This window comes from Dasypus novemcinctus, chromosome 10 (assembly GCF_030445035.2).
Source record: "Dasypus novemcinctus isolate mDasNov1 chromosome 10, mDasNov1.1.hap2, whole genome shotgun sequence".
Lineage (NCBI taxonomy): Eukaryota > Metazoa > Chordata > Mammalia > Cingulata > Dasypodidae > Dasypus > Dasypus novemcinctus.
This window is the reverse complement of record NC_080682.1, coordinates 4580652-4594647: the sequence shown is the minus strand read 5'-3', so window position 1 is coordinate 4594647 and position 13996 is coordinate 4580652. Positions and strand designations below refer to the sequence as shown.

At 48.7% G+C, this 13996-nt stretch overlaps 1 protein-coding gene and 1 pseudogene across 10 annotated transcripts in view; both read left to right on the top strand.

The window, feature by feature from the left end:
• The window catches only part of PPFIA1 (PTPRF interacting protein alpha 1), a 159127-nt gene extending 157331 nt beyond the window's left edge, over window positions 1–1796 (top strand). For 9 of the 10 annotated variants that reach the window (XM_071217919.1, XM_058305001.2, XM_071217915.1 and 6 more), the window contains one exon: window positions 330–1796. Coding sequence is in view for 2 of the 10 variants with exons in the window: in XM_058305004.2 (XP_058160987.1) it covers window positions 330–355 (26 nt within the window). In the remaining 8 variants the exon portion in view is untranslated. The remainder of the gene's footprint in view (window positions 1–329) is intronic. The other variant, XM_058305005.2, reaches the window with a different exon arrangement.
• A 4108-nt stretch (window positions 1797–5904) lies between these two features.
• LOC101423291 (zinc finger protein 521 pseudogene) lies at window positions 5905–9784 on the top strand (annotated as a pseudogene).
• Window positions 9785–13996: the final 4212 nt, after the last annotated feature.

The window sequence follows — 13996 nt, the reverse complement described above, 5'->3', positions numbered from 1 at the left end:
TCCACCTCTTCCGGGGCACAGGGGTTTCTGCTCTGCTCAGTTCTGCTCTGACGTGTGCACTCACATGTTTACTTGGCTGATTCTTCATTTTTTAAAGAATTGATCATTTTTAGACAAATACCAGCCTGAAGTTCATCAGGGAATTCTCTCATTGATACTGGGAGTCCTTGACGTTTCACTGAATGATTTCCAGCAGCTGAACCCTCGGCAGCGGGGGAGGCCGCTGGGGGCTCGTGTGGGTGAGAAGTGGCGGCCCCAGCTCTGGAAGCCCCGGTGCTTATTGGTGAGGCTTGTCTTAGCATGTGCTTTTGTTTGTTTTTATTTTTCAGTTTACCCACACTACTTCTACAGATGATTATGCAGCATTTTGAATCCAGCAGACTACATTTTAGAACTCAGTGGGATCTTGAATCTGTTAATACTTGTTATATGGACCCTGAGATATTTTATTACAGAGTTTTTAATTAGTGAAAAATTCATGAATACATAGAGAAAATATTTTAGAATTTAATGTTTCTTATATTTATGTAAACTTATGACTCTTCATATATAGTTACTTACTTTTTCATGTATATCCAGGCTATAAATATCCTTTCAAATCAATTCATGTTCTTATACCTAATTTTAGTCTTTCAAATGAATGTAATGTAATGCTTGTATGTATAAATCCTATGAACAAATATAGGGCTTTTGTAAATTATGCATTTATTGTAATTATCATTGTTTAATTTTTTAATAATAAACCATGACAGAGAAAAGGATTTTACTATGTTTGTAAATTATCATGACACGAGCAGTGTGCATTATCCTTTGCAAACATAAACTAGCTTGTCAACAATCATTTTGGAATAAGCAGGCTTAATTTCAAGCAATTATTGTCGTATTTTAATGACTGACCTTAACTGTACTTTTTCCAGCAAGAAATGCTTTAATCTGCAGCTTGAACAGTTTTCAAATATCTAGGGAATAAATATCAACTTCTAATAAAATTTGGACTAAAAAGAGGATCAGGAGATTGCGGGAATCTCAGGACGGTTAACTCTTTCCTGACCTGGTCCACTTGGGTGACCTGTCTTCAGTGACGGACCAGAAGCCACGAGCTGAGAGAGGGTCTTGGAGGGTCTTGGCGGGGAGAGAACGCCCCGGCGCGGGGTCGCCTGAGGACAGGACAGCCTGGCCTCTCCCTTCTGCGGCAGCTGGGGCGGAGAGGCGCCGATTCACCTGCTTCAGAGACCAGCGGCGAGCGCCGCGTTCTCACTCACAGGCGTGGGCGCGCACTGGGAGGAAGGCGCAGAAGCCTGGAAACAGCGTAGTACAACCTGAATAAAGGCCTTATTTTTCTTATGTAAATCATCTTTTTACGTTTGTTTGTAAACATGTTCAAAGAATGAATGAATCGAGACATATGTTTTTAGATTTCAATGTTATAGCCATTTTGGACTGTATAAGTAGCAAATGTAACTTTTACTTTTTAAACGGCACATTAAAAAAAGCCAGCAAGAAATATGTTCAGATCATGGTGCATTATTTATTATACAACTGGTATATATATAGGTAGATAGGGCATGTCTTTTCTATTTTGGTTTCTGCTTTTAATTTACCTGTAAAATTCATTGTTACTGTTCTGTTTTTCTATTAATCTTTGTGAACTTCCCAATTATGTAACAAAGTATGTACAGTCTACTTTTGAACTATTTTTATCACAGTATTATTTATTGCTTTCTTTCAATAAAATACTGAAGCATTTTCCACTGCCAATAAAAAATACTGAGAATAAGCTGTAATTATATTGAAAATTGACTGCAGCTGTTTTATCTCATGCTCTAGTTAATTGGAGGCAGTGTCACCCTGTGGAAATCATATTACAGAAATCAGTTAATAGACAAAAACCTGGAAGACAGAAGTATAGGCTAAGGGTGTCACCAAGGGATGAGCAGGTGGTTCTGCCCTCTGTCCTCAAGTCCTAGAGATGCCACCTCACCAGCACCCAGGGGAGCGAGGCGCCGGAGGCCTCCCCCTACCAGGAAGCTCAGGGCGCAGTCGAGCGTCTCAGACGAACACGGAGGTGCACACGTTTGCGGAATGGAGCTTGTAGCTGGGGCAGGTCTTCAGAGCTCAGACGTGACAAGGACTCGGGGGGGTGTGTTTTCCTCCTGCCTTGTCCCCTCTCCTCCTCCTCGGTGCTGGCTTTACTCTGCCCCTCCCCACGTGACCACGTTGTCTCCGGAGCTGCGTCCTTCCAGACTGACATCAACCCAGAATGAAAAGCCCTGTCCCCTGATGCTCCATCCAAGTCCTGAGCCACGTGCCAGTCTAGTGTGGGCAGGGGTGGGGACACCAGCTTGACAAGCAGGCAGATCCCAGCCCTGCAGGTGGAAGTGAGCTCACCCAAACCGAAGGGCCAAAGGTTGATTCTGGAAGGAAAGCCTGGCCCCATTGAGTGGCAGGAAGGGATCCTGGGAGACAGCCCACAAACGGGTGCTCCAAGCAGGAGAGGCCCATGGCTCCACCGCCTCCACGCTGCCCCCAGCCTGACGCAGAGGCCTCCTGCCAGCAGGTCAGGGACGCTCCAAACAAGTGACACAGCCGCCCCGCAGACAGGCCTTGGTTTTGCGGCTTCCAGTTCTCTGCTTCCAGGGCTGGCCACTCCTGGTGGACGTGTTTTCTCACTGTGGATCATTACCTGCCCTCTCGTTTCAGCCAGGGCAGGGCTCTCAGGGAACTTGGTCTTTCTCCAGTTGGAACCTGTGCTTGCTGATCTGAAGATTTAACTCAGTGCAGACCCATTTCCTACTTCTTGGGGTTAATTCCAGTATGAGATTAAAAATGTTCATGTCTTGCCTCCCTGCTGCTTCCGTCTACCTTCCTGTTTAGCCAAGCAGTGCTTGGGTATTTTACAACCTCTGAAAACACCACCACGAAAGGGTTCTGACTGAGTTGCTAATGCTTTTCAACATTTGGTTCATCAACTCCACAGAGTTTTTATACGTTAAGAAAAAAAGTCAACTGAGAAACACTGTGGCAGTGAGGAGATGTTTTTGATACGTCGCGTCTCTGAGAACACTCACTGCCGCACCGGCTCCGCTGTGTACGGATCACAGAATGTTGCGGAGCTTGCCCGCAGGCCGGGGGTTCTGCAGCTCAGTTGTCATGCTCAAGGCAGCCTGACTAGTCCCTCTGTTCACATCTCTTTACTAAGGCTTCTTGTCATCATCTTGGCTTAGTTATGCTAAGATTTCTATTAATTTTTTTTTCATTTTCACAGTGTGCATTTTTAAGGTAAATGTGGGGTGCTGGGGAAGCAGACTTGGCCCAGTGGTTAGGGCGTCCGTCTACCACATGGGAGGTCCGCGGTTCAAACCCCGGGCCTCCTTGACCCGTGTGGAGCTGGCCATGTGCAGTGCTGATGCGCGCAAGGAGTGCCCTGCCACGCAGGGGTGTCCCCCGCGCAGGGGAGCCCTGCACGCAAGTAGTGCACCCCATAAGGAGAGTCGCCCTGGAGACTGCACACACGGGGAGCTGACGCAGCAAGATGACGCAACAAAAAAGAGACGCAGGTTCCCAGTGCCGCTGACAAGAATACAAGCGGACACGGAACACAGCAAATGGACACAGAGCAGAGAATGCACGGGGGGTGGGGAGGGGGAGGCATAAATTTAAAAAAATAGATCTTTGAAAAAAAAAGAAATGGGTGCTGTGTCTCTGCTAGGTAAGGCCTGCCTGTTTTCATTGCCGGACGCGCGTGTGGCTGCGGAGAACCAGCGTGTGGCGTGTGGGTGTGCAGGTGCCGCTGTCGCCGCTGAGTCTCCGTGTGCCACTTAATACGTTGCTAAATTAAGTCTCTCTAACACTTTTGTTTCTCCCCTAGTTGAGAAGGATCCAGTAGTTTGGTTTTCCATTTCCTTCACTGAAAACGGGGCGTGGGGTTTTCGGGGCTGGTGTGGCCGGCCCTGCGCGCCGGCGGCGCCCGCGAGCAGTGGGCCCTGGGCTGGGGTGAAGGTGCCAGCCGCCAGCTGCCTGGCGTGCGCATGCTTGTTCTGTGAGCTCACAACTTCTCCTGAACACTTACTATGTATATTTATATGAGTGGTACACTTCAATAAATGTTTTAAATGAAAAAAGAGATCCCCGAGCATTCCTGAGCTGAGCTTCACCACGCGTTCTTCCCTAATGGAGTCTCTCCAGTGCGGATGTGTGAAGGGCCCTTCCGAGCGCCTGCCTCTGGGGAGGACCTCTGCCTCGCAGGTAGAGAGGTGGGTGAGATGAGTCCCTGCCCCCAGGGCACCCCCTCTGGTGGGAACCCTGAAGGGCAGTGAGCAGGGAGGAAGGTGTCAGCCTGGGTGATGCCGAGGAGGAGAGGGACACGTGGAGAGAGCCTAGAGGCTGTGCTGGGACGCGGAGGACCATGTGGGCTCCTTGGCGATGACTTGGGGGTTGGTGGGTGGGCAGAGCCTGAAGAGGGGGGTCAAGAAGGAAGCAGAGGGAAGCGGATGTGGCTCACCTGACAGAGCGTCTGCCCACCACATGGGAGGTCCAGGGTTCAAACCCAGGGTCTCCTGTGTGGAGCTGGCCCACGCACAGTGCTGCCGCGCGGAAGGAGTGCTGTGCCACACGGGTGTCTCCCGCATAGGGGAGCCCCATGCGCAAGGCGTGCGCCCCGTAAGGAGAGCTTCCTGCGTGATAAAAGCGCAGCCTGCCCGGGAGTGGCGCCGCCCACACGGAGAGCTGACGCAGCAAGCTGACACAACAAAAAAGAGAGGCAGTTTCCCAGTTCTGCTGACAAGAACACAAGCAGACACAGAAGAACACACAGCGAATGGACACAGCAGACAACTGGCAGGGGCCGGGGGGAAGGGGAGAGAAATAAAAAATCTTAAAAAAGCAGAAGAGAGACTTTCAGGAACACAGACTAGAAAGACATGGAAATCCCTTATCTCCCAGGAAAATAGCTAGAGGACAGGCAGAAACAGCCTAGAAAAACATCTAGAGTTAAGGACACCACTTGAAGGTTGGACATCTCTTAGAAGAGAGAGGGACACGGTAAGAATCGCGACGGCAAAACCGAGTTAAAAGTGACAGCTGCACACTATAGACACGAATTCTCGGGCCTCAGGGCCTGTGGTTACAGACAAAGGAGGTTCCAGGGATCCACTTCCCCAGGAAAGGGAAAGAAAGGAACACAGCGTAAGGCTGACAGCTGTTGAGCCACGTATTTGGTGTGTCCCGTGAGCACTTGCCGGCCAGATGGGGCTGTGCCGTTGCTTTGGGAGCCGGCAAGGGACTAAAGATGCACGACCTCCTCAATCTCCCTCTCCACTAACCGGAACAGGTTGCTGCGGACACAGAAGGGCGTGGAATTACTTCCTACCTGGGAAAAGTGAGGGGGCTGCCAGCAAAAGTTGGTGAAATGCCTCTCAAAGTTTGGATTACAAGGCTCAGCCTCCAGCAGGATCCCCTGTCACACTGATCTGGTCCACATTGCAGTGAGCACGTTCCAACCAGGCACTGAGCTGAGAGGTGGCCCGGGAGCCCCATCTCCTGGCAGACCAAGGAAGTGCATGTGAGGAAATCAAAAAGAAATGAGCGGCGCGGGGCGGGGGTGCGGGGCGTGGCGGGGGCGCGGGGCGTGGCGGGGCGCGGGGTGCTCGGCCACCGCCGGGCTCCGGATGGCGCCCTGCGGCCGGCGCCTCCAGCACCCCCCCCCCCCCCCGCTCGCGCCGTCCAGTCCTGCCCCCCGTGTGTGAGCGCGGGCAGGCTGGCAATGCCTTCCTCCGGGTTACGTCCGGGGCGAGTCCCTGCAGGTTAGAGGCCCCTCTGGAGCCATCCTGATGGCTTTGGGGGCCTCGCTTCCATTCTCCATTATGTGGATTCCCGGAGCGACAGCGCAGCCCGAGACCTCGCAGGATGTCTTGCCGCAAGCAAGCGAAACCGAGACCCTCAGAGACCCCGACTGTGAACCTGAAGACAAGACTGAAGGCGGAGAGGCCATCGATCGTAAGCCGAGGCCGGGAGATGGAGAGGAGTTGGGGGACGAAGCCGGGCCCCGCTGCGATAGCTCCCGCGGGCGTCGAGTCGCTGAGGGATGTCACAGGATGCAGGGTTAGTCGGTGTCGGCTGCCGGCTGGGGTGGATGTTGAAGCTGAACCCTCGTGCTCGCGGCCGGCTTCCTCGCCTTCCAGCAAGGACCGGGCCTGCCCGAGCCACGGAGAAGGCTGTGATTTTGAAGAGGAAGAGGGTGGCCCTCGGTTCCGTACCCGAGCCAATCCTGTGACAAGTGTTTAGCCGCCTCTGCTACCTAAAGCACCACGAGCAGAGTCACAGTGACGAACTGCCTTTCAAGAGCGCAGCTGCAGCAGGCTGTTTAAGCACGACCGCCACATAGAACTCCACCCCGGGGACAAGAAGTGCCCCTGCAGCGAGGGTGATGCTGCCTTCTCCAGGAGTGACCACCTCAAGAGCCCCTTAAAAACGCACACGTGCAACAAGCCAGGTAAATGTGCCATTTGTCGCCGGGGCTTCCTCTCCTCCAGTTCCCTCCTCGGCCTTGTGCAGGCTCACGAGCGGACGAGGACGGTTCCCGGGCCGGCTGGAGGACGGCGGGCTGAAGATGAAGGCCGCTCAGAAGGGCGGCAGCGCGGGGAAGGCGGTGACTTCCCCGGAGACCTCCAGAAGCACGTTGCCGAGTGCCACCCCGAATGCTCCCCAAACGAGGCCCGGCGGCCTCCGGCGTGTCTGCTGCCGCGAGCTGTTTGTGGAGGAGACCTCGCTGATGAAGCGCACGGAGCAGGTGCACGGCGGGGAGGAGAACTCGTGCAGCGTCTGCCCTGAGAGCTCCCACACCGTGGAGGAGCCGTCCAGCCACACGGGCGGTCGCCAGCCGCCCGAGTCGTGCAACCACAGCGACAGCCCTTCCCTGGCCACCGTGGGCTGCACCTCCGTGTCCAGCACGACTCCAGATTCCAGCCTCTCCGTGGACAGCTCAACCATGGTGGGAGCTGCCCCGCCGATCCCAAAGAGTCGGCAGATGCCTGACGTGCCCGGCCCCTCGAGTAAGCAAGCAAAAGTTACCTACAGCTTCATGTACTGTGACAAACAGCTATTTTCGAGTCTCGCAGTTCTGCAGATTCATCTGAAAACTATGCATCTGGATAAGCCTGAACAGGCCCACATCTGTCAGTACTGCCTGGAGGGATTGCCCTCCCTCTGTTACCTGGACGAACCCCTGCAGCAAGCGCAGGAAGCTCAGGACGCGGGTTTGCGCGTTTCTGCCCTGCCCGCCATCGTCCCCGGTGCAACTTCTGTTCCGAAGTTGTCAACGACCTCAGCGCCCTTCAGGAGCACCTCCGGTGTTCTCGTGGACTTGCGAACCCCATGGCTGAGGATGGCAACACCTTCTTTTGTCCCCATTGCTACTTGGGGTTTCTCACGGACTCCTCCCTTGAAGAGCATATAAGCAGGTCCATTGCGACCTCAGTGGTTCCCGATTTGGGTCCCAGTGCCGGGGACTCCCAAAGGCCAGCAGTAGAAGGCTGTTCTTGTTCCTACTGTACAAATTCGCCAGTCTTCAACAGCGTTTTTAAGCTGAACAAGCATATTAAAGAGAATCATAAAAACATTCCCTTGGCCCTGAATTACATTCACAGTGGGAAGAAACCCAGGGCCTGGAGCCCCCTTTCTCCCATGACCATGGAGCAGACGTCTCTTAAGATGACGCAGGCTGTAGAAGGTGCCCCTGCACGTCCAGCGGGAGAATGTATCTGCAGTCAGTGTGGTGCTAAGTACACGTCCCTAGGTAGCTTTCAGACTCACCAAAAACTCACCTCGACGCTGTGCATCCAAAACTGACCTGTCCTCAGTGCAACAAGGAATTCCCCAGCCGAGTCCTTGCTGAAGTCTGTCACCACGCATTCGATGGTCACCTCCACGTGTGACGTCTGTGAAAGCTGCGGAAGCAGTCCACCTCAGCGGATGACCTTCAGAACACCTGCTGGACACGCACACCTTTGTCTTCCTACACTGCACCCTCTGCCAACAAGTTTTTGACTTCAAGTCTCCATTCAGCTCTGCTTGGCCGTGAAGCACAGTAATGAAAGTGTACAGGTGAAACACAACCACCTGGAGAACCAAGCGAAAGGGCCAAAGTGCATTTTCTGTGGCGAGTCCTTCGGCACCGAGGTGGAGCTCCGGTGCTACGTCACCACTCTCAGTAAAAAGCACACCCGCAAGTGCTGCAGCAAAGCCGTCCACGTCGTCATTTTGCTGGAGGAACACTTGCGGGAAAAGCATTGCGTGTTTGAAACCAAGACTCCCAGCTGCGGGACCAGTGGCGCTCCTGAGCAGGTGCAGAGGGAGGACGTGGCCCTTGCTGAGCAACAGCAGTCACGACGTGAGTGAGGAGGACGTCGACACCACCAATCTCATGTATGGCTGCGACATTTGGGGGGCGGCCTGCACCACGGAGACACTGCTGCAGAATCGCCAGCTCCGAGACCACAATATCAGACCCAGAGAAAGTGCCACTGTGAAGAAAGCCGAGCCCATTAAAGGGAATTACAGGTGTAACGTGCGCTCTCGAACCTTCTTCTCTGAGAACGGCCTCCGCGAACTCGTGCAGACCCACCTGGGGCCTGTCAAACACTCCATGGGCCCTATTTGCGGAGAGCGGTTTCCCTCCCTTTTAACTCTTAGCAACACAAAGTTACCCACAGTAAGAGCCTCGATACCGGAAACTGCCCAATCTGCAAGGTGCCGCTGCAGAGCGAAGAGAAGTTTCTAGAGCGTTGCCAAATGCACCCTGACTTGAGAAATTCCCTTACAGGATTTCGCTGTGTGGTTTGCCTGCAGACAGTGACCCCCACCTTAGAACTCAGAATCCACGGCACATTCCACATACAAAAGACAGGGAACGGGTCAGCGGTGCAGACCACGGGGCGTGGCCAGCACGTCCAAAAACTGTACAAGAGTGCAAGTTGCCTCAAAGAATTCCGCTCGAAGCAAGGTCTGCTGAGACTTGACATCAACAGTCTGCCGTACAGTCTGTGTGCTGCGTGCGTGAACCTCGGCAAGAGCATGCCCAGGCGTCAACGTCCCTCCCGGCTCGAATAGACTGGATTTGGACCCGAATGAGAACGTGAGTGCCGTCGAGGGGAAGGGAAGGCGGGGGGACTGAAGACTCGCTGCTCTAGCTGCACTGTTAAGTTTGAGTCTGAAAATGAACTCCAGAACCACATCCAAACAGTCCACAGAGAGCTCGGGCCAGGCAGCAGCACGGGCCCGGAACGCCACAAGAATCGCCAGTGCCCAGGGGCAGTCCCTCGCGGTCGGACGAGAAGAAGACCTATCAGTGTGTCACGTGTCAGGTGGTTTTCTACGAGTGGGACATCAGGCTCATGTTGCAAATCACATGATTGGCGACGGACTGAACCATGAGTGCCAACCCTGCAGCCAGACCTTCAACTCCCCTGCTAGACTCCAGTGGCACCTGGTAGAGCACAGCTGCGAAGGCATGGGAGGCACCTGCCATGTCCCGTCTGCTTCACAGTGTTTGTTCAAGCAAACAAGTTACGGCAACGTATCTTCTCTGCCCGTGGACAAGAGGAGAAGATCTATGACTGTACACAGTGTCCACAGAAGTTCTTCCAAACGGAGCTGCTGAACCATACGATGACCCAACACAGCAGTCAGTGCACGGACAAACTCTCAAGAAGAATTACTTTTGTGGCACAAAAAGGGAACGTGTTTTACTCTTTGCACAAAACTTTCATTTGTTAATGTATATTATTCAGAAACGCTGTATTGTACCATAAAACTTGTATTATCAAAACTGTTGGACGTTCATATGTTTGAACTTTTGAGCACCGGATAGACCCCTTGTATATAAAGCGTTGCACATGTATTATGTCGTCTGATACTAAAATGGTCTAAAAGACAAGTGGACTTGGACCCTATTCAGGCAAGAAAAAATGAGCAAAAAGGCTTAAGAGAAAGTATTTTCAAGGAAGACAGATAAACAGTGGTACACATTTGACTACGTTCGGACTTCCTTTTATTTATCCTTAAGCCTAGAATTTGTCTTTTGGTATATCAACAGTTAAATCCAAGACTATTTTTTATTGTTGAAGAGTCTTGCAAATCCACAGCTGAATGAGGCCCGCATATATATTTGTAAGCCTTGCGAAGTGACAGGTAGCACCGTCATATATGCAGTAGTTGTTAAGTAGACTGTCAATGACTTTCTTTTCCTGGATACATTTGAAGCTGTGAGTGTTCAGGGTTTTCCTTGATGATTTCACATGGACAAATTCTTGACTCAGTTGAACTAACCCGCATGTTACTGTTATTAATGTTTACTCTGTGGTCTGAACCTAGAGATTAGTGGGATTGTTTTCCAAGAGGAAATAAATTGTTTACCATTAAAAACAAATAAAATTAAATAAATGAGTGAGAGTTTTTTCCAGCCTTTACAAGGCTCCCTGCCCAAGGACCTAGGAAGCTTGTCTGCAGCCCATTTACTGGGTCCAGGGCCCAGATTTGAGCAACAAACAGGGAAAATCCTAAAGACCCAGTACAGGTTGAACCAAGAATCACAGAACATAGAGCCTCCCACCACCAAAATACTGTGAAAGAGAAACTGAGCATCTGAGTCAACGTACCATCCTATTCAGATGGCTAGCAAATAATTACAAGCCATACTAATAAAATGGAAGGCATGGCCCAAGAAAAGGAATATATCAAAGCCCCAGAAGAGACAAGGTTTGAGACAACTAATTAACAAGATGGACACAAATTTCCAAAATCAAATTGAGTTGAAAGATGATATAGCTACGGTAAACAACATCAAGAATAAATTGAGTGAGCACAAAGAAGGATTTGAAAACCTGAATAGAAAAGTAACAGAGATCACGGGAGTGGAAAAGGCAGTAGGTGAGAGCAGATGTAAATCAAGCAGTTGAGCACCTGCTACCCACATGGGATGTCCCAGGTTCAGTTTCCAGTGCCTTTTGGAAAAAAAAACTATGGAAAAAAACCAACTCAGTGGAGCCGATGTGGCTCAGTGGTTGAGTGTGCAAGAGTTCAACCCCTGGCCCTAGTACCTAAAAAAAAAAAAGGACTACAACAGCAGACTTGAAATGCTAGGACAACAGCTGAAACTGAAGAGATAAAAGAACAAAGTAAAGAACGAAAAAAATTGAGCAGGGGCTCGGGGAGTTGAACGACAACATGAAACACAACAACATCCATGTCATGGGAGTTCCATAAGGAGAAGGGAAGGGAAAATGTGCAGAGAAAGTACTTGAGGACATGCCCAAGAAGTGCATCCAATCAGAATAAATGCAAATAGACCTACTCCAAGACACATACTGCTCAGAATATCAAACATCAAAGATAAAGAGAAAAATCCTGAGAGCAGCAAGGGAGAAGCAAAGCATCATATCAAGGGACACTCAGACAAAGTGAGGACTTCTCATCAGAAACCACGGAGGCAAGGAGACAGTGGTATGATAAAATTAGCATACTGAAAGAGAAAAACTGCCAGCCAAGAATTCTTTATCCACCAAATTTTCCTTCAAGTATGAAGGTGAGTATAAAATATTCACAAACAGAAAGTTTGTGAAAAAGAAACCACCTTTGAAGAAAATATTAAAGGAAATCTTAGAGCCTGAAAGAAAAAGCCAGGAGAAAGAGGCTTAGAGGAGAATATAGAAGAAAGAATAGCAGAAAGAAAACCGAAAGAGTAAAAAGACAAAAATAAGATATGCCATTAAAATCAAAGAATAAAATGGTGGAAGTAAATAATGCATTTACAGTAATATCATTGAATGTGAATGGATTAAACTTTACCAATCAAAAGACATAGGCTGACAGAATGGATTAAAAATCATGAACCATCCATATGCTGGAGGATTACCCAACATTTTATAAAGCCAACATCACCCTAAAATCAAAGCCAGATAAAGATGCAACAAGAAAAGAAAATTACAGACCAATCTCTCTAATAAACATCAAAATACTTGCAGATCAAATCCAACAGCATATCAAAAGACTTACACATCATGACCAAGTGGGATTTATTCCTGGTATGCAAGGCTCATTCAGCATAAGGCAATCAATCACCGTAATACACCACATTATCAGACTGAAGGAAATAAAGCACATGATCATCTCAGTTGATGCAGAAAAGGCATAAAAACCCAGCATTCATTCTTTATAAAAGCACTTCAAAAGATAGGAATAGAGAAATGATGTAGCTCAGGCGATTGGGCTCCCATCTACCACATGGAAGGTTCAGGGTTTGATTCCCAGGGCCTTCTGGTGAGGGTAAGCTGGCCCAAGCAGTGAGCTGGCCACTCAGAGTGCTGGCCCATGTGGAGAGCTGGCACAGCAAGATGATGCAACAAAAAGAAGCACAGAAGAGAGACAATAAGATGCAGCAGATGAGGGAACTAAGGTGGCACAAGAAATTGAGCACCTCTCTCCCAATCTGGAGGGTGCTGGGATCAGTTCCCAGTGCCACCTAAAGAGAAGACCAGCATACGCAGAAGAACACACAGCAGATGGATGCAGAGAGCAGACAGTGGGTGCAAAAACAATGGGGGTGGGGTGGGGAATAAATAAATAAATATTTTTTAAAAAGATAGGAATAGAAGGAAAATTTCTCAATATGATAAAAGGTATATATGAAAAATCCGCAGCCAACATCATACTCAATGGGGAAAGGTTGAAAGCTTTCCCTCTAAGATCGGGAACGAGACAAGGATGCCCACGTCACCACTGTTATTCAACATTGTGCTAGAATTTCTAACTAGAGCAATTGGAGAAGGAGAAACATATATCTTTAATATATATGCCTTTAATCATCCATATAGGAAAAGAAGAAGTAAAACTCTATTTGTTGGTGACATGATCCTATACTTAGATTATTCTGAAATGTCTACAACAAAGATACTTGAGCTAATAAATGAGTTCAGCAAAATAGAAGGAAACAAGATCAACATTTAAAAATCAGTAATGTATCTCTACACAAGTATTGAACAATCTAAGGAGGAAGTCAGGGGAAAACTTCCATTTACAATATCAAAAAAAGACTCAAATACCTAGGAATCAATTTAACCAAAAGAAGTACAGGACCTATATGCAGAAAAATACAAAACAATACAAAAAGAAATCAAAACAAATGGAAAGACATTCTGTGTTCATGGATTGGAAGACTAAGTATCTTGAAGATGTCAATCCTACCCAAAATGTCTTATAGATTCAATGCAATACCAATCAAAATTCCAACAACCTACTTCACAGAAATAAAAAAGGCCATTACCAAATTCATTTGGAAGGGAAAATGCACCCAAATAGCCAAAAGCATCCTAAAAAAGAAGAGCAATGTGGGAGGAATTTCACTGCCAGACCTTGAAACATATTACAAAACTACAGTGGTCAAATCAGCATGGTATTGGCATAAAGATAGGCACATCAGTCAGTGGAATAGAATTGAGGGTCCAGAAATAAACACTTACCTCTACAGGCAACTGGTTTTTGACAGACCTACCAAGTCCATGTTAAAATGGGACAAAACAGTCTCCTCATCAAATGGCGCTTGGAGAACTGGTAATCCGTAACCAAAATAATGAAAGAGGACCCCTATCTCACTCCCTATATAAGAATCAACTCAAAATGGATCAAAGACCTAAATATGAAAGCCAGAACCATGAAACTACTAGAAGAAAATGTAGGGAAGCATGTCGAAGACCTTGTGGAAGGTGGCAGTTTCTTAGACCTTACACCCAAAACATGCACAATAAAAGAATACATAAATAAATGGGACCTCCTCCAAATTAAACACTTTTGCACCTCACAGGACTCTGTCAAAATGGTGAAAAGAAAGCTGAGTGGAAGAAAATATTTGAAAACCACAGGTCTGATAAGGGTTTAATATCCATGATATATAAAGAGATGTTACAATTTAACAATAAAAAGACAAAGGAATTGGATGTGCCTCAAG